This window comes from Thunnus albacares, chromosome 24 (assembly GCF_914725855.1).
Source record: "Thunnus albacares chromosome 24, fThuAlb1.1, whole genome shotgun sequence".
Classification (NCBI taxonomy): Eukaryota; Metazoa; Chordata; class Actinopteri; order Scombriformes; family Scombridae; genus Thunnus; species Thunnus albacares.
In genome coordinates this window covers 5,330,857-5,350,059 of record NC_058129.1, presented here as the reverse complement: position 1 = coordinate 5,350,059, position 19,203 = coordinate 5,330,857, and the positions used below count along the sequence as shown (strand labels likewise).

Genomic DNA, 19,203 nt, shown 5'->3' with positions numbered 1-19,203 from the left:
GAAAGATTCAAATGCAAGGTTCTCATTGTGCTGTATGTTTATATGCATCTGCTGTTGCGTTTCATTTATCTCCTGTTAAATATTTAAAGATCCCCTCCAGACATGTTTTAAGATGTATATAAAATACTTTGTGTCTGAGTGTTTTTTTCCCCACAAAAAAAAAAGTTAAATTATCTTGTTAAAATCCTTAAAATGACTTCTGCTTCCTGTACCTCGTTAAAAAATCCAGATCCTATAAATATGCAAATATATTTCATTTCAGAAGTTTAACTGCTGGACACTGTAAAGTCAATTCTCAGTGTTTGTGCACTGGAGGCTTCAAGTTTTCACATCAAGCTTTTGTAAGTTGAATATTGGATCAGGATTGGCTCCAAACTAGTTGTGATGTCACAAATCCTGCTCCTAGACCCGCCCCTTACAACTGGATTTTCAGTGAGCTCAGAGAAACCTTTTTTCAGCGCATGAGTGTGAAAATAAACTCTGCACATACATCATCCTGCAGAGTGAAGCTCAAACATTCCACTGTAGGAAAAAGAAGAAAAACATTTTTTTTAGCAGAGGGGGGCTTTAACACTTAATTATTACTGTGAGAGTCTTATGTGCAGAGCAGCGTTGTGTTAAGAAGCTCTGTCTCCTCTCCAGCCTGACACCCTGAACACCCAGTTCAGTCACATGACTCTGGCGCAGCAGCCGCCCAACGACGGTGGCGCCTCAGCTCCGGACGCCCGCCACTACCCCACCGTATACCACCACCACCACCACCCCTCCCCCGTGCTACTGCAGGGAGCGCCTCCGCAGCAGCTCGCCGGCTACATGGTGGCAGGGCCATCAGGAGGACACCCGGGGGTGCTGCCAGGTCAGCACGTCCCGCTCCCGACCCCGGGCCCAAACCACGCTTATCCCAGCAGCACCCCGGGCCCCGCCGCTTTCCCGGGGTCCACGCTGAACCAGCAGCTACTCCAGCAACACACCTACATCCAACAGCCTGTCCAGCAGGTAGGTTTGAAATGAAAACGGTCACATTTATGGCCAGCTTTATGAATAACCCTCCATTTCTCCTGTGAAACGCTGCTGTTATGTGTCCCTTCCAGATGTCTACGTGTTACTGCTCTTCAGCCCATCACCCCCCCTGCTCCAGCCAGCAGCAGCAGCAGCAACAGCAGCAGCAGCAGCAGCAGCAGCACTACCGGTCCCCAGTCAACGCGCTGCCCTATAACTGCCCTCAGAGCCAAAATCTGCCCCAGCAACAAGGTACAGACACACTCATTACAAAGGAGATACATGCTAATTTCACATTTCAGAAGACACATCATGTTAATTCCACTTTCCACACATGGATCATTTGCATCACGCTGCCTTTTCACTTCTCTACACCGTTCATCAAATCCAATTAAAGTCGTGTTGTATGACAAACACACCTGGATGCCCAAAAAAAAGCAGCAGGTTACCCTCACTTCCCCTCCAGTCTCCTGTGATAAAGCAAAGATACAACTTGTTCAAATAAAGCTTTGAAACAGTGGCATGGTGGATCTAAAAGACTAATCAAAGGCTGATTTAATGAATGAGGTCTGATGTGAAGCAACAGATTTTTTCCTTGAATTTTTCAGACTCCACGTCGTCAAAGAGCAAAGCACAGCCTCGCTGCTGTATCAAGAGTGGCACCGTATCAGCGGACTCCGTTAACTTCCCGCTTTCAGCTCTTAGATGGCATTTTTGTTGTCGTGGTTCATGTTTCTTCACAAGGGACCTACGGCAGCAGCAGTCCGGCAGCTCTAGTGAAGGACAAATATCTCTCCCTTCCTTTTCTCTCTGTTTGTTTGTTTTTTATGAGTTCAGTTGTCTCCCCAGGAGTCATCCACTTGATTATTCTGTTTTCTGTTTTTTTTTTTTTTTCCTCTCCCCCCTTCTCACCACAGGAGTTGAGATTGTTAGCTCCTGCTCTCCCTCTGTCTCACACACACACACATGCACACACTTCCTTAACTGGATGTAACGTTGGCACATGTGTGACTCTTACAGTCGTGCACGCGCACACACACGCACACACACTAGTGTACACACGTTCTCTGTGAGTGGCTGCGGCACTATTCTGTCATCTGTAGGCTGCAAATGCGGCTTCCCTGCTGGGGACCCGGGGAACAGACAGCGGACAAATGAAGCTGCCCTACAAAGGCAAAGGACAGCAATTATTTCTCAGGGAAGCCGAAAAAATGACTTCAGTGCCTCATTTACCTTCTGTTTTTTTTTTTTTTTTTTTTTGCATTAATTAAAAAACATACACACATGTAAAAGCATGGTAAAGTAAAGATATTGCAGCTGGGTTGCACACGTAATAAATAAGTCAGCAATGGAAAATCTCTGTTGGCTCAGTCGGTGTCCGCAGAAAAAAAACCTGCCACTGTTTCCACTCACTTGAATCAAACAGTCACCACCAGCACAGAGCTTTGGTGTCAGTCATAGTGTTTCTAGGAAAGCATCTTACCAGAATATAGAAGAAGCTCCTTCCTCTTTACTAGTAGCTGATGCTAGAGCGTAACGGAAAACACCTTTTTTTAACAAGGAATAATGAATAATTGTGAGAAACCTCTTCTTGCATACAGTTAAAGAACAAAGGCGCACAGATTCATTTCAGCCTCCGAGCATTCGTTGATGCAGCTAAACATTCAGCCGTTTGTGTGAGGAAACTGTAAATCAACGCCTGAACTGAGCAGATATCACGTATTTTATTTATATCAGATAGAAGACGAGAAGATGAGATAGCCTTTAGATTCCGTAGAATTCAATATCCGCGATGTTTAAGGAGCGTCTTTTTTACGATTCGATAGCAAAAAAGGGAAGCGTATCGAGCCTGAGAGGCGGAAAGCGGGGCCGGGACACTGTCTGAGAGGCCTCTATGAATCTCACAGTGAACCGGTCTCTTTTTCAGCCCCTCACTCCTCACCTGCAGGACACGATGACGGAGGATGAAAGTGCATATGTGAAGGAGAGGAGAAAGAAAAAAACTCTCCCCCCCCCCTCTCTTTGAAATTTGTCTTAACCTCTCCTCACTGGATGGCTTTTTAATCCCTAAGCCGCAGTGGATCAGCCGCATAAAACTGTCATCCTCCAAAAACAGGATAGTAACAGTTGGGGGAGACAGTCGGTCATTATCTGCCTCTGAAGAAGTCACACTCCTCTGCTGCCTGCTGGAATGGAATCAAATCTGGTGCGTTTCGATATTACGGTCATTTCATGCTTGGTTTGTAAGTGAAGGTGGGAAGACGCGGCTGGATAAAAATAGTCCTCCACCCGCCGTTCCCTCGCCGAGCACTTTCATTGTCTAGTTGTACTTTTCTCCCAGGGCGGCAGACTGTAAAGACACCTTCACAAAAGGACGTCCTCTCCTTTTGTCACTTGGATTACCGTGTGTGTGTATGTGTGTGTGTGTGTGTGTGTCACAAGGGACAGTATTTTCAAATGTCTTTTTTGTCACCTTGACATTTAAGTGCCCCCTCCACCTCCTCCTCCTCCTCCTCCTCCTCCTCCTCCTCCTCCTCCTCCTCCTCCTCCCTCCGGCTAGGATATAAGCGGCGCCATTTTAGGCCATTCGGAAAATGGCCGGACCCGCGTGTATGACTTTATATCGTCTTTTTTGTGTGCCATTTTCTCAGGGCGCTCTAAATGGGTTTTTAACAAGTGCTGTAGAAATGTGATCCCATTTTCTGTTTACCCCCCCCCCACCCCCTGAACTTAATCATTCATTGGAAGTGGTGGAAATGTTTTTTTTTTTTTTCTCTCTCTCTCTCTTTCCAAGACAGAGAAGGCCACTGAGGTTGCAGGTTCAGGCCACCACAGGCTAAATCAAATATATCGACTTTCTCATTTATTCCAAGTGCCTCAAACCTGCTTAGCTGTAACAGCTCAACTCCCAGAGCCGAGCCCCCCCCCCCCCCCTCGACTTCCACAATCTATCAATCTGCTGCTCGCTCTATTGTTCTCTCTCTCTCTGATGTGCCTTGAATGTTTCTGTATCGTGACTGTTTTACCTTTTTAACATCAGTAGAAATATTAGTAAAATCTTGATAACTGGAGCTTTTTTATTTATTAGCGGCGTCTCCGGCCGCGTCGCGCGTTAACGGCAGCGTCCTCGCGTCTGACTTTTATCTCATCAGGAGTCTCTTTTCATTCGGTCACAGCGTTGTGCCTTTTTTCATTTTGCCTCAGTGCACCAAGCCGTGATGCCAAACCCAGCGTCCAGCTACCAGACCGTAGTGGGCGTGCAGCCAACACCCAACCTCGCTCTCACTGGCAACCAGCAAAGCAATATGGGCAACCAGATGCAAGGCATGATGGTCCAGTACCCTCCAATGCAGTCTTATCAGGTATTTTGATGACGGGGGGGTGTCAAATAGATAAATATTACCAGAATACAAATGAAAAAAGAGCTCATTTTGTTGATTGTAATTTGCTGTTTTTTGAGACTATTGTTGCTCTCAATGGAGGATGCTAGTAGCTGTATGTTGCTGTGTAGTGTATGTAACACTAGATATTAATGGAGAATACTAGTGTTGACTTTTGAGTTATTTACTCCTAAGATCAATAAAAATACAAAACTATAATGCTTAGAGTTGAATTTGACTTTACAGATGATCTAATTGTCCAAATATCCTTGAATTTTCCACTAAAGTCTCTGTTTTGTAGCTTTATTGGCTTGATTTTCCATTTGCTTCCATTTTTTTCCCCCCCTATAGCAGGTTTCTGTGCCACAGCAGACGTACCAGCAGCCAGTGTTTGTGTCCTGCCAGCCAGGACAGGGGGCAGTGGCTGTCGCTGGCATGCAGCCCTGCTACAGCCTTCTCCCCCCAAACCAGCACACCACCATGAGGTATGATCTTTATTGATTAGACACTCCACATATGTTACTGATTAGAATAAATAATGATAAAGGACAGAGATAGGAAACTGACCTGACGTAATCACTGCCATCAGAAAGCAGATAGTTATAGAAGAGGATCGTTCCACCTTTTTATAGACTAGATTTTTCACTTGTGATGCAGAGTCAAGAGGCTTTAAGGTGGAGGGATACGTTCGGTTATACAGTATCACCATATCAGCAGAAAAAAACATGATTTGTCTCTATATAGAAATCCAATTTTAACCTTCAATTTACTAGTGTTCCTAGATGTTCCTTTTGGGTCTTGTTATCCATTCACATTCTCATATATTTGTAACAATGTTAAATGTAAAAGGTGTACTTCAACAACATATATTGAAGAATCACATACTGGTGTTTCACCAGAGGCTGCACGTTAGAAATGATTTGTGTTGGGTGTTGTTACACTTTTCCTTCCGCTCGAGTCAGCAAGTCTGAAATAGTTTTGCAGCAACTTTATATTAAAATCCCAAATAAATGTACGTTCAGGTGGTTTTATTGCATAGGAAATAGTTCCCTTGTGCTCTCCAAGCCAGCAGTTTCACTCACATCAATACTTTATATATGTATGTACGGGAGTAATGAGTCAAAGGCAATATTTCATGCTTATGCTTTGGTAATAATAAAGTTTATATTGATCTGTTTAATGATCAATATAAAGCCTGAAGGAGAAAAGTCATTTTTACGCTGCTGTTAAACTTCCTCTGATTTATGTTCATTCTTTCATAATTACAACGTCTAATAGCTGAAGTTTCCTTTTAATCAGGTTTAGATCAAATTATTAGCTGGGCTGCAGATGTACTTTGTCCCAGAAACCTATTTGCAGGTACTCGATGCTGTTTCTCACTCCTGAAGGTGCCTCTTATTTATAGACCTAACACGCCTGATGAGTGAATCCCCAAAGCACCTGCGAGCCAAGGTCATCTTTGTTCACCGCGGGGGGAAAAAAGAAATGGTGTTATTACCACGGCGCTTTCGGTGAACGGGCCCCCCTCGTATAGCTGATGAACGTCTACTCCCGACGCCCTCTCGGAAGAGCTTTAGTCATTTCCCTCCATTACTCTGCTGGTGTGGAGTAGTAGCCGTGGCGCCGCGCTCGCTCTCATTATAGCTGATTGATAGAACTAGTTCACAGAAAGCAAAACATGTAATTAGTTTCTACCTCCATGGGCCCAATCAATCTGGATACCGGTGAGTGTAGCACTGCTGGGACCCGTACAGTATACATAACAAACAGCAGACATGAACGCAGCAGTCATCACCTGCAGGAGAACAATGCAAAGATTGCACACACACACATATATACACACACATGCAAGCAGAGGTCACTCTCTCATTGTCCCAGCTGTAAAATGAGGCTGCTTTAGTAGGGCAGTCAGCGTGGAAATGATTTATGCGGCAGTGTTCGAACAGCTCCGGCTGCTCCCACGAGGACAGACTGTCCACCTGCAGCCTGCTTTTCACCAGCTGTACACCAATCCCTGCAGGCAGGTTGCTTACAGAGCAGAGCGCCTACTTTGCAGATAGACGTAAAAAAGTTCAATTTCAAACGTAATACCCCATCTGCGGTGTTGAGATCTCACAGCTCCTGGAGATTTACAACCGTGCAGGTTTAGAAGTGATTTCTTAACATTTTTTTTGATAACTTCTTAGGTGCGGCGCCACATTTTGCAGATTTTATCTTATAAAAACACTTAACTCTGTGTGTGTGTGTGTGTGTGTTCATTCACAGTTCTACCGTGAGTTTCCTGCCCGCCCAGATGATGGAGCAGCTCCAGTTTTCTCAGACGTCGTCCCCCTGCGTCTCCCAGCAGCACCCAGGCCAGCAGTATGCAGGTACCCAGAGATGTGCCATCACCGCCTGCGCTCATACACTCTTTATTCCCCCTCCCTCCCCATCTCTCAGTGTCAATAACCACAGAACCTATTCCTTCATAGCTGAGACCCGGGCTTCATAATGAAATAATCTTCCCCGGGTTTACTTTGCCTCTGTATGTGTATGATTAGATTTACTCTCCGGATTTTCAAAATGAAAAAAAAAACCGAAGGCAGCGCGGTGATGACGGGTCTCTAGAGTCGGGACGAGCGAAAGCGATCCCGGACGGAGATTAAAACAGCCAGTAGGTCGACTCAGACGTCACGATGACAAGAACTCAGTGGAAATTTAGTTTTTTTCTACCGTGAGAAACTACTGAAATAAGAAATCACCGATGTCATGACTCCTCAGGTTTTTATAACAAATGTAAATGTCAGCATCTTCTCAGCGTGAGTTATGCTTCAGCGGTTGTATTGTGAAAGCCAAGACAATGAAAAGTGTATCTTACAGGTCTGACAGCAACCAAAAAAAAAACCACAGTTAATGACACTGGTTACTTTCATGGTTGGATATTATTTATTCAGAGCAAGAAGCCAAAACAAACAGTAGAGGAAGGCAGGAAATGTTGAAATTTTGGGAGAAAGTGAATAGTTTTGAAATGTGTGGATAGATATTATAATACAGTGAGCAATAAGGGAATGATTTCCCTTCTGTCTTTAACTGTAATATGTTTATGTATCATGTTGCTGGTTGATAAATATAATTAAAAAAGACATTTTATATTACATATTGCTTATAAACATACAGAACATCTATCATTTTACCTTTGAAATATGTCACCATGATCAAAAATACTAAGTAGATAAAGAGTTAAATTAGGAGAAGCAATGATTAATTGATTAATTATATAAAAATCCTCCAATCTCCATGTATGGCCTGTTTTTGTTTTGGCCTTTCGGAGGTCTGAGTGAATCTCCGTCCAGAGGCCCAGGTGGGGCACTCTCCTTACTAATGACCTTTATTATTCATGTCTGATTATTATGGGAGAGCAATGGAGGGAGCCATCATTTCCAGCTCGTCAGTAATGAGGTCAGATGAAGGTCGCACCACGGCCTTACCTACAGCGTCACCAGTAAACATTTTTAATTGGCTAGGCCGGGGCCAGGAATAATCTGCAGATTAGGTCCAAATATCCAGCGTCCTTGCTACTGTTACCAGCTAATAATTCATAAATCAACAGCGGCGTCGGGCTGTGCAAAGTTTGGGATACGATTTCCGCCTAATGTGAGCTTTATGTCAACAGAAATTAATTAGATGGAATTTTTTTATTTTTTTTTTTATGAGTTCACAGAGCAGAAGGTTGCTTCTCAACCTCTGATTGTTTTGTTTTTTTTAAAGTCACATCAGTCACGTTCACGCGTCACAAACTCATTAGATAATTGCGTCTCCCGGATCATCGCATAGGCTTTAGCAGGAAAAGGGAATGGACTCTGTTATTGCCACTACCGATGTGGCCTCATAATCAAGGCACTTAAAACCTAATTGCTCAGCGGCTAACAGTATGAGAGCGCTGTTTTCACTGATGAGGTGTGTAGCTGAACAAAAGTGCTGAAAAAGAGCTTTTTGGGCAAAAACACATTTACTCAAATAGTTCAGTCTGGTGCGTAAACGATGAACTTATGTGATGAATTAAGTGAGGGAAAAAAAACAGGTAAACATTTTAGATAAAATTAGACAACATGAAATTAAGTCTCATCACGTCTGCCTGACCTGATTTGCTTCTCATCAACCGGAACGCTGTATCAAACCGCCTCAATTTCAGCTTGTGTTTCTGTCTTTTTTTTATTATTATTCGTGTGTGTGTGTGTGTGTGCAGGGTTGTTACCCCCAGCCCCCGGCAGCGGCATGGTGATGCTGCAAATGACAGCGCCCCCCTGCCAGCAGCCCCGGGCCCCCTCCCCCTGCCAGCGGAAACAGCCCAGCCACAAACACCCGGGCCCCGAGCACCAGCGCAGCCGCAGGCCTGCCGAGCTCCCTCCGCCTCCGGACAACACCCAGGTACAAACGCTGCCCGGGTGCATCGATTAGGAAGAGACAATCACACAAAAACACTATTCAGGAAGTAGTTAAAGAAATGGCATTTTTGTGCTGTAAAGTGATACAAATTAATTTGTAACCTTTTTAAAAAGCTTATTGCGGTTGACTTTAATAGATCTAATTAGCTCAATGGCCCAGAGGTTTTGACTTGACGAAGGCAAATAATTGTAAAGTAAATTAGAATTTTTGCTACACTTGCAATGCAGTATGTGTCAGAAAGTTAAGATGCACACAGTTTGAAAGCTAATTTAGTTTGCTTGTCTGAGTCTGACAGTGACGTGAGTGACACGATTGTCCCCTTGAGCTGAACCCGGCCTCACCCGGCTCTCCAGGCAGGTTAAATGTCGTAGCAAATGAAGTCAACGCAAGCATAACATGAGAATGAGGAGAAAATAGTCCTTAGCATTAGCGTGTAATGGTACATTAGGGGGACTAATGTGGATGGAATGGTACATTAAAGCAACAATTTGAACAAGAGATTGACTTTTTCGAAAAAAAGGAAGGAAATAGCGAAGGGTTTGCTTTTTTTGAATGAAAGTGTTTGTGTTCTTCACTTGTTTTTCGCCGCACCGCCGGTGTGTTGTGTGTAGAGCAGCCTGCCCTCGTCTCCGGCGCTCACTCCTTCGCCAGGCCAGCCGCCCAGCGTCAAGGGCCTCCCTTCAGGCATCTCGCCCATCCCTGTCATGGCCCACCACCCGCAGCTCCCTACAGCCTTCTGCCACAGTGGACAAGGTCAGAGACACAGAGGCCACCAGGCTGTTCACACTCACTCGCACACTCATATTAAAAAGAGGACAAACTTGGCAACGTGGCAGGAAAATCAAAATGTGTGGAATTATATTCATGCCTTGATCCTGAGCGTGTTACTGGAAAGTTTCAGCACACAAAGGTTTTTTTGGAAGCAATAAATTATATTTTGTACATTTAGAAGAGACATCTAAGCACTGGGAGGATAGTAATGAGGCACAAAACAGTCACATGTACACAGTTATACATGTTTGGTTACATACTTTATTTATGAATCTGTATGAAATTCCATTTGTAGGTTAGTCTTTACTTTATTAGCACTTTTGGTAGGTAGGTAGTTAGTTCCTTTAAAGAAAATAAACTCACCCTCAGCTGAGTCTAATATTCCTTTAGCTAGCTAACTTACTAATTACTATTAACTACATTATAGCATGCTGTTGAAATTAGATGTAGCACATTTTGTCCAACAAAATCATACCTTAAATCTATTTATTTAAATGTACAGTCATAGTTAAAGTTAATTATTTTAAAGGAGCTACATTGTTGATTATATTTCTTTGGCCTTGTAGCTGGAATCAAGTTACTCAACCAGCTGTTTATCAGGCAGGAGTTAGCTAGCTACATAGCCAGGTAGGCAAAGACTAACTTACAAACGGAGTATCATTAACTTTTATAATTGAAGTGTGTAACAAAAACTGTATAAATTGCTGACATGCTTTCATACTAGTAACCAACACTGGAGACAATCGAATTATCTGCTTGAGCACAGAATCTGTGTTTGTTTTCAGGAGTACATTCATTTTTGAAAAAAAGTCTTTTCTGTGCAAAAATAATATATGTACTTGTAAAAAACATGTCCCATTGTGCACTCAGCATTGAGGCACAAATATAATTCCATCAAAACAGGAGTAAATGTTCAGTTTCTTGTTTCCACTGATCTGAAAATTCACTAACTTTGTGTTTTGACCGTGACGTCCAGGTGAAGCACACTACTCTCTACTGGGCCAACCTCTGCAGTACAAACCCTCCATCAGACCTCCGCTGATCCACACTGCACACATGGTGGCCAAACACCAGGTCAGACACACATCAGAGCTGAAATATTGTCTTTTCAAGACTTTTATGACTAATAAATGTAACTTTCAGTGCACGTAATGGCTCCCAGTCAGTGTATTAATGTCATAAAATCAGGATATCTTCAGGATTTATGACTTATATTACATTTCAGGTCAGCCAACATCCCTCCCTGCCTTTCACAAATAACCTGTTGTCCTCTCTCTCTCCTCAGGGTCCACTGGGGGTTTGGCGTAGCGGTCATGGGAGGAAGGCCAACAGAAAATCTCTGTCTTCAGATCTCAGTGTAGGTGAAGCAGGTAATAGGAAGTCCAGAGGGAGGCTTGAGTTTAGTGAACCTCGAGTTAACCGCAGTCTTTTCCAGCAAATCCCGAGTTACTGACCGAGATTTGACCTCCTCTATAAGAGAGGAGCACGAGATGTAATTCTTTTACATCATGCAGTTTCTCCATGTAGTTTTGTATAAGAACTCAGGTAAGCTGTTTCTGGAAAAACACGCAGCTCTGAATTAATCATCAGGTTCAAACGTCAGTCAGAAAAAGGAAACTGGTGTTAAGATTTATCACGTGATAAATCCAGCTGCTGTGCGGTGTATTTAGCAGATCAGCTGAAATAACATCACGTTTTTATTGTGTCAAAATATGCTTACTGCGCTCCGTAGCTGTGGAAAAAGCCTCTGTTTGTGAATGTAAGCAGAATAAATTACAGACAGGGCAGAATTCACACCTGGCTGTGGAACCTGCAGCCCCCGCGGTACTCTGCCGAAAGAAATGTGCTGATTACTTCAAATATGGCGTCGTATTTTTTGCACTCGCTGTAGTATTTTTTTTTATTTTTTTTTTTGCATTATTCAGGTGCTCTTGTCAACAATCTCACTAGTACAATCAACACGGAGGCGGCTCACAAGCAGCCCAGTGTGTTGTGCATTAAGTGTTGGTGGAGCATCGCTGCCTCTTAAATGTCACGTTATCTAGAAATAAGAAGATGAGCTTTATTTTGAAACCTACAATCGTGCATTTTTGAAAATTTAAGCAATCAAGAAACTGTAAAAATGCAATTAGAGTAAGATTTTAAAATGCTGTTTCAAACCGCGACAGCTCTCAACATCCTTCCACCTCAAAGCTTTTGAAAGCTGATAGCAGCAGTTTATTGAAGCCTCCCGATGGTGCAGGTCTGATTTCCCTCTTCACCCATGACAGTTGTTTTATTTACTGGCTCTGCTGCTTGCTTACAGTGTTGTCTGTGTTTGTGGGCAGTGAGCAGTCAGATCCTGGAAGTGACAGATCCTCCGGAGGGGATCAGCTGTACAGACTCTCAACACCTCCTGGCAGAGCTCTGCAAAGGGGGCGAATTGATCCAGCGGCTGTCGGACCATCAGCCCTGGTTGCGCAACACAGCCAGAGACGCTCCCAGCGGAGACCCACCCTCATCATACTCTATCTTTGCCATGCTCCCCTCCAGATACGCTGCCCAGAACACCATGCTCCACCACAGTGGCCCCCGCCCCACCTTTAAACTCCGAACTAGTACCAGACACAAAGGGGAGCTGCGTGACTCAGAAAAGGCCAGCTCATAGCTGCTAAGTTCTTGGTGCGTCTTAAGGAGCGCCACATGAATGCACATCCAACCACCTGCCTCTGCTGCCTCAGTCTGGACTGTCTCGGTTCAAGTCCCAGACTCTGTCCAAACCGAAAACAGTATCAAATGTTTGAAGAATGAATGTTCACTTGTATTTTGTTTTAGTTCATTTTTATCTTTTTTTTTTTTTTTTCTGGCCAACAGGTCTGTGCAGGGTGGAAAACTGAACACCACCAGCCAGTTTGGTTTTCTTTGTAAAAAAAAAATGCGTCCGTGGCTGCTGAGCGCAACTGGAGGCCCCCCCTTCTTTTCTAAAAGTCTAGTTTGCTGTTCAAAAATGAAAGTGTTTGGAGAGCTTTGGGATTTATCCGCCAGCTAAGATGTTAGCGTCTCCACTGTGGCTCTTTTTTAATAGCAGGTGAACGAGTGTGACAGCGGCATATCGAGCAGAACTTACACATAATCTACTTGTTTCTGGTTCAAGAATGTTTTTTTTTGTGCCCACTTTTAAAATTAGACATTTGAAAATCGGGGCTCTATAAAATATTATTGCATTTAAATCGAGTGTGTTTTATTTTTACTTTCATCAATAATTCCTTTCAGCTGTGTCCAAGCTTGGTCCCAGGCACCGAGTCGACGAAGCGGACGTAACACTGAGCAGCAACACATTTCTGTCATGTTAAGGCACACGAGAACGGGTTTCCTCTTGTATAGCATTCTTCAAACAAGCTCCAACCAATCACACACACACACAGCAGCATTTGTACAACGTGAGCCCATACAATAATAAACACTGAATAATAGATATACAACCTGAATTATTTAAAGTCACTTTTATACACAGTGAATGTTGCATTTGCACTGAACTGATGAACGAGATGGAGATTTTGATTGGTATTGGACAGGGCCTGGATTTTCTTTTATTAACCCCTCCCGTACCTGTTTGTTGCACTCGGCCAGGCCACTTTCTTTTATATTTAATTAAAATGTTTATATGCACAAGAAAAATGCAATCGAGTTTGTCACTCTACTTGGCTTCGTTTTTTTTTGGATTTCAGTTTGTGTGAATCATGAGAGGTGTTTTGTCTGGTGTGACTTTCCTTTTTTTTTTTTTTTTTTTTTTTTTTTTCTTCTTTTTGTTGTTGTTTGTTTTGTTTGTTTGACTCTAATAAATGTTTGCACCACACATGTTGACTTAACTTTTTCCAAGCAAAAAAGATGAGGGATAATCTAGTTGAAGGTCTGTTGAAATGTCTTGGAGCGAGATGTTCTCAGTGTGCAGAGAGAGAGAGAGAGAGAGAAAAGCAACAGATGAGGCAACTGTTTGGAAGATGTTGCCATGAAGTTTGTATCTCTGCCTTTTGGGTATTGCAGAGATATTTGCTCTGCTTAGCAGCCTCATTTCTAGCTGCTCACATTTGCCATTTTGAGATAACGCTTCTTAGTGAGTGAAATATGAAGAGACAGAGACACCTAGTGGACTAAATCTATTACTACAACAACCTGTCTAACCATGAAACAGCGCCTTGTAGAGTGAAAGTGAAACCAAGCGGAAGTGTAACTGATCAGTTAGCAACAGCAGGCGGGGTAAACATGGCTGAAAACACTGGTGTTGGTCAGGCTTCGTGTTCGCAGCTGTGATGGAGACCGACTCCTGTGAGGACGACAGGACGGTGGTTGTGTCCGGTGTGGTCGACGTGCTGCCCGTCAGCAGGATGATTGACAAGCTGACTATTCATTTTCAAAGCTGCAGGAGGAGTCACGGAGGAGACGTCGAAGTCGTCAGATATCCCACCAACATGGACGGTGTCGCGTTTGTAACTTTTGACCAAGCTAAAGGTAAATTAACACAAGTTGTAACCGGTGTGTCGGGGCCCTACAGTGCAGCCGCTTTGGTAGCCTATGCTCTGCAGAAATGAAAGTATATGTGTGTGTGTGTGTGTGTGTGTGTGTGTGTGGTCTAGGTGTTCCTCATGTTGTAGGGACTCGCCTCCCTAATTGGGAAAAAAGCAAGTCCCCCTTAAGGTTAGTGTTAGGCAAGTAGTAGTTACGGTTAGGAAAGCCTCAAGGAAATGACTGTAAGTCAATGCAATGTCCTCTAAAGCGGTGTAAACGTGTGTGTGAGTGTTTTTGTTACCTCTTTCAGACCTCTCCGGTATAAACATCTATCTTGTCGGGACCAGTAGTCCTCATGAATACCAAAGCCTGGTCCTAATGAGCCTAAACGTCATTTCTGAGGTCCTGGTTAGGGTTAGGTTGTCCACAGTGAATGGAAGTCAATGCAGTGTCCTAATAAGGATACCTGTGCAAACCTGTGTATGTTTTAAGCTTTGTTTCAAGCACATAAGAGTTCAAGTTATTAAGTTACCAATTAACAGGTACAATAACAGCTATTTATTGTTAACATGCTGAAGTCCATCGAAAAGTTGACAGTTTTTAAGTTCCTCATCAGTAGCTTCAGTTTGACCATCTATTACATTACATTCCTGTTGCAGAACTAAGTATCAAATTTTCTTCAAAAGAACTATCTGGTTGTCTTTGAAACACTCAGAAGGTCGTTTAACAACACATATCATTGTACAGGAAATATCTCCAGAAACATTCAAGATCCCCTCCAGACATGTATGGACTCTTCTTGGAACAATAATGTGTGTCTGATATGGTTTTTCCACACAAAAAATATAATTACCACTTTAAAATCCTTAAAATAGCATTTTCTCCTTCTGCCTCATAAAAATTCAGAATCTATAAATATGCAAATATATTTAATTTCAGTTTAACTGCTGTACACAGGATGTCTCCTACTTCACTATAAAGTCCATTCTCAGTGTTTGAGTACTGAAGGCTTCAAGTTTCCACATCACACCTGTGTACATAAGTTGTATACAGGACCTGGAGTGGCACCAAACTGTTAATGATGTCACAAGTCATGCTTGTAGGCCCAACCCTTAAAATTAGATTTTAGGTGAGCACAGAGCCATTTTCCCCCTTCAGCAGCTGAATGTGAAAACAACCTTCATACGTCATTCTGCACAGTGAAGCTCAAACATTCAACTGTAGGAACAAGAACAAAAACATATTTTTGAGTGGAGGAGAACTTTGAAGATTCTTCTATATGAAAAAACGTTCCATCTGCTGCACAGTTTTTCAAGTTCCTAACCAAATAAAGATGGTTGCTGGAAATGACGTATGTTCTTGCTCAAATTTTACAACATGAACCAAAATTAGAATTTTATGACCAGCTGAATTTTATTCTTTCATGCAAAATAACGTCATATTTTGCTTGTTTTTTACATCAAGACCAAGGACATCCGTCATGCCCGGCTGACTTAAAAACTTGGTTAAGAGGCTGAAAATCTTTTTTATTGTGCCGCAGACAGAATATTTTTTCATCCAGATTGTTGAAAGAGTCTTTGGGGATTCTGTAAACACCTTCAGAACAGCGGTAAGTCTTGTTAAACAACCTTGTGGGTTTTTTAAAGACTGCTGGGTATTTATTTTATGGAAATCAGATGCTGAGCTCTGTGACCGGAGTGTAATGGTGATACATGAGACTGATGTTACCTTATTACACATTGGAAATGAAAGTACATGAAAGCCTTAAGACATTTGTATCAGGAGTACAATTTGACATTCACATAATCTACTTGTATCCATTGTTAAACATATCTCCTGTTATATGCTATAATTGGTTCCCATGGGAACAAATTGTGGTTCCCATGGGAACCAATTATACAGTGTGTTATAGGGAAATGTGAACCCAGTATAAATCAAACATTTATCTACATGAAGTGCCGCTTGGATGTATGCCTGACTGATGAATGGTTTAATTTGTCATATTATTATAGTCCTGTACTGTCACAAGCAAGCCAAGATTAGATTGGTAGATAATGAGAAGAGTTAGGCTTTGTGCTGTCTCCATGACAATGGATAGACATTTATGCAGGCATCACTATAATTTCATGTTGACATTGGTAGCAGAACAGTACAAACTCTTGGCAGATGCAGAGAGGGTGGTGCGAAAGGAGCAGCAAATCATGGTGGATGACGAGTTTCCTGAAGAGTATCTTCTCACCGTGTTCCCCTTTACCCGAGATGTAAGTGAGACCATGTGTCAATTGTTCTCTTTTATACATTAACTTTTTATATCTGAGATTTGACAATCAAGCAATAACAGTCTGATTATTTTAATCAGATATAATACAGATTCATATCTGTTCTGTGCTGCAGGTGTATCTCTATGTCCCGAGTGCAACAATCGATCTCTCCATATTTGGCAGCAAACAAGCACTACTGATTCAGAGTCTGCGGGCAGATCACAGGTCACTTCGTTTCCAGCCTTTTCTTCATGACAGGAAAGCCACCATTGAGGGGCCTTTCACTGCCGTCCAGGCCCTGCGAGAGGACCTCATCCGCAGGGCCAGCCAGCTTAAATCCACATTCTCAGCCCAAACTGCTGCCGTCAAACTAAGAGAAAGTCCTCTTAATCCAAGGGCAATATCACATCACGAGTCTGTCAGCTCTGTAAGCTGCAGCGGCTCTAAGGCTAATCAGGAACCAGTGCGCTCAAACGGCTTATCAACGCCACTGCAGACCACAGGTGAGACGACTGAAGTCCAAAGCCTGCTCTCATATGCAAAAACCCAAATGTCTGCCACCAGGCAAAAAGTTTCCTATGAGAGTTTGGATGCAAGGAGTCTTTGTGACACAGACAGTAATGAAGAGGAGAAGCTGGGAGCTCAGTCCAGCTTCAAAATGCCCAAACCCTCATGTGTAATCACACTGGAAGAAACAGGATCTTCACAAAGCACTACAGAATACAGAACTAATCAAGCTACTAAGACCAACCCCAGACAAGTGTTCAGGGAGCCCGAGATCAATGCAGAGATTAGATCTTCCTTATCACGCCTGGTCCGGCTCCCTGCGGAGGAAATATCAGCAAAACAGCCCGGAGTAGACGGTATTTCACAAAAACACACCACACTAGACAGGGTTTCAGCAACCAAGACCAGAGGAGAGAATCATTTGGGGTCTGGCTACAGCAGCACTGACTATCTGATGGAATCAGATCAGAGCAGCTCAGCAGTCACCGCTAAGCTCCTCCAGACCATAATGAAAGATGTCTCGATGTCCTCGGAGACAAACGCTGAGGATACAAGAGAGCTGTCTATAGTCCGTCCAGAGGATCTGAAAGATAAATGCATCTGGGTCGACTCCGACACATTCAGATACATAAAAAAATTAGAAAGGAAGGAGTTGGACAGATGCTTGAGAGGCCTTGATGCATCCGTTGAGTGTGTAGAAGGAACAGACCTCACTCAGATATTGTTGACTGGGAAGCAAAACTCCAAGACAGCCTCCAGGGTCCAGCACGGTTTGGAAGAGCTCGAGACTTTGGCGGAGTTTTGGCAGTCAAGCTTAAGAGTTCATTGGATCCACTTTGATGAAGATGAGCAGCCTGAGAAAGAGAAACTGATTCAGATCTGCGATGATGTGAATTTCCTGTTTGATGATGTTCTTTACATGATCGAGGATTGTTCCATAAAAGTCATCGGCCCTTCGGTATCTAGTTACCTGTTCTATAGGAGAGTGAAGGATAGAATTACTAAATTGAAAGACACATTCCTGTGAGCCTGAGGTACAAGAATGTAATAACTGTACCAAAAGGAAATTAATGCACTTTTATTAATGACCACAGGGTGGTGCAGTTGTGCTGCACGTTGCCTTTACAAAAGCAGCTTGTGACTGAAGTCTTTAGTTACATTACAGGCACACGGCTTTATTAAATGTGTTATGTTCTCACACAGTTGGTAAATTGTCATTTTTAGGCTAATCGCTAGAACAATAGAAGATATGTATCTGTAACACATCTTCCTCAATTACTCAGAAAAGTCAGTGTAGACATGTTTAGGTGCCTGATTAAATTTAAATAATGTTTTTATTCCTATGCTTTGGCTTTCTTCTGTGTTTCCATGGTGAAGCCTCCCTTTTTTCTGTTTTTGTTGTTATGCACAGATTAATAATTAGGCCGTTAAACAGCAGGTGTCAATCCAAACAATGCTCTCCAGCAGTCGGGATAAGTCTTAATTAACCTCCCCGCATCTTAATTACAAAAGATAAGCTCCTAATTAAAAACAAAAATTACAGATGCCAACCTGTCTCATGCAATCACATATTACTATTATCTTGCCCATATATTCTTTAATCATTTTATTAGGCATTACATGAGTTTAAATTTGATTTTAGTACATAATTTGGGTCTGGTTTCTTGGGATTTTAAAGCATGTCAATTGGCAATAAATAATATTCTGTTGGCTCAGCTTGTATTAGTGCTAATGTCTGCAAGTATGTGAAAAATACACCTCTGTGGACTTGTAAGCACCTCAGAAAGCGCTATTTGTTGTGCATTTTTATACCTGGTAACTGTGCAGTCTAAAAGTCAAATCTATTTCATGTCGTATGGATGGAAAAAATCTAAAAATCTCTAAACACTTTTAAATCCAGACTAAAATTTGAAGATGGTAAAATTGTAAAGGCTTTAAAGACCCCCTGTGAGCATGTTTTAGGACATAAAAATACTTTGAAGAATAATTTGTATCTGATGTTTTTCCCCACAAAAAAAGTTTTAATTACCTCATTAAAAATTCTTAAAATGACATTTAATCCCACCCCCTTCATTTACAAATCCAAAAAAGTATGGAAAGATTGTTCATTTCAAAAATGTAAGTGCTGGATACAAGACATCTACTTCACTGAAAAGTAAATTCTCAGTGTGTTTGGAAACGAGATTTCATACTGTATGTTTTATACTGGACCACAGTTTGGCCTCCAAACTAGTTGCGATGTCACAAAATCCTGTTTCTTTGTGCAGGTTTTCAAATCTGAGTGGAGGGGGACTTTAAACACAATTATTTGTTTACTTGCTTTTATGCATTGTGCTTAGCTGTGATGTTGCTAAATCCTAGATTTGTTGCGAGGT

At 42.4% G+C, this 19,203-nt stretch overlaps 2 protein-coding genes across 12 annotated transcripts in view; both read left to right on the top strand.

Moving 5' to 3' along the window:
• Positions 1-13,410, top strand: part of LOC122976690 (R3H domain-containing protein 1-like) — a 48,146-nt gene extending 34,736 nt beyond the window's left edge. For 7 of the 10 annotated variants that reach the window (XM_044345313.1, XM_044345317.1, XM_044345311.1 and 4 more), the window contains 10 exons: positions 643-996; positions 1,092-1,251; positions 4,204-4,361; positions 4,731-4,864; positions 6,645-6,748; positions 8,605-8,786; positions 9,416-9,557; positions 10,552-10,649; positions 10,861-10,945; positions 11,903-13,410. In XM_044345313.1, the coding sequence (XP_044201248.1) occupies positions 643-996; positions 1,092-1,251; positions 4,204-4,361; positions 4,731-4,864; positions 6,645-6,748; positions 8,605-8,786; positions 9,416-9,557; positions 10,552-10,649; positions 10,861-10,945; positions 11,903-12,222 (1,737 nt within the window). In that variant the 3' untranslated portion in view covers positions 12,223-13,410. The remainder of the gene's footprint in view (positions 1-642; positions 997-1,091; positions 1,252-4,203; positions 4,362-4,730; positions 4,865-6,644; positions 6,749-8,604; positions 8,787-9,415; positions 9,558-10,551; positions 10,650-10,860; positions 10,946-11,902) is intronic. The other 3 variants (XR_006401016.1, XM_044345316.1, XM_044345320.1) reach the window with 3 other exon arrangements.
• A 218-nt stretch (positions 13,411-13,628) lies between these two features.
• Positions 13,629-18,171, top strand: LOC122976692. 2 transcript variants are annotated; one of them, XM_044345324.1, is made up of 3 exons: positions 13,629-14,063; positions 16,203-16,321; positions 16,455-18,171. In XM_044345324.1, exons 1-3 carry the CDS (start codon positions 13,865-13,867, stop codon positions 17,853-17,855), a joined length of 1,719 nt encoding a protein of 572 aa, XP_044201259.1. In that variant the 5' UTR covers positions 13,629-13,864; the 3' UTR covers positions 17,856-18,171. The 2 variants fall into 2 exon arrangements, with proteins under 2 accessions (XP_044201259.1, XP_044201260.1); XM_044345325.1 differs by having other exon boundaries at positions 13,658-14,063; positions 16,227-16,321.
• Positions 18,172-19,203: the final 1,032 nt, after the last annotated feature.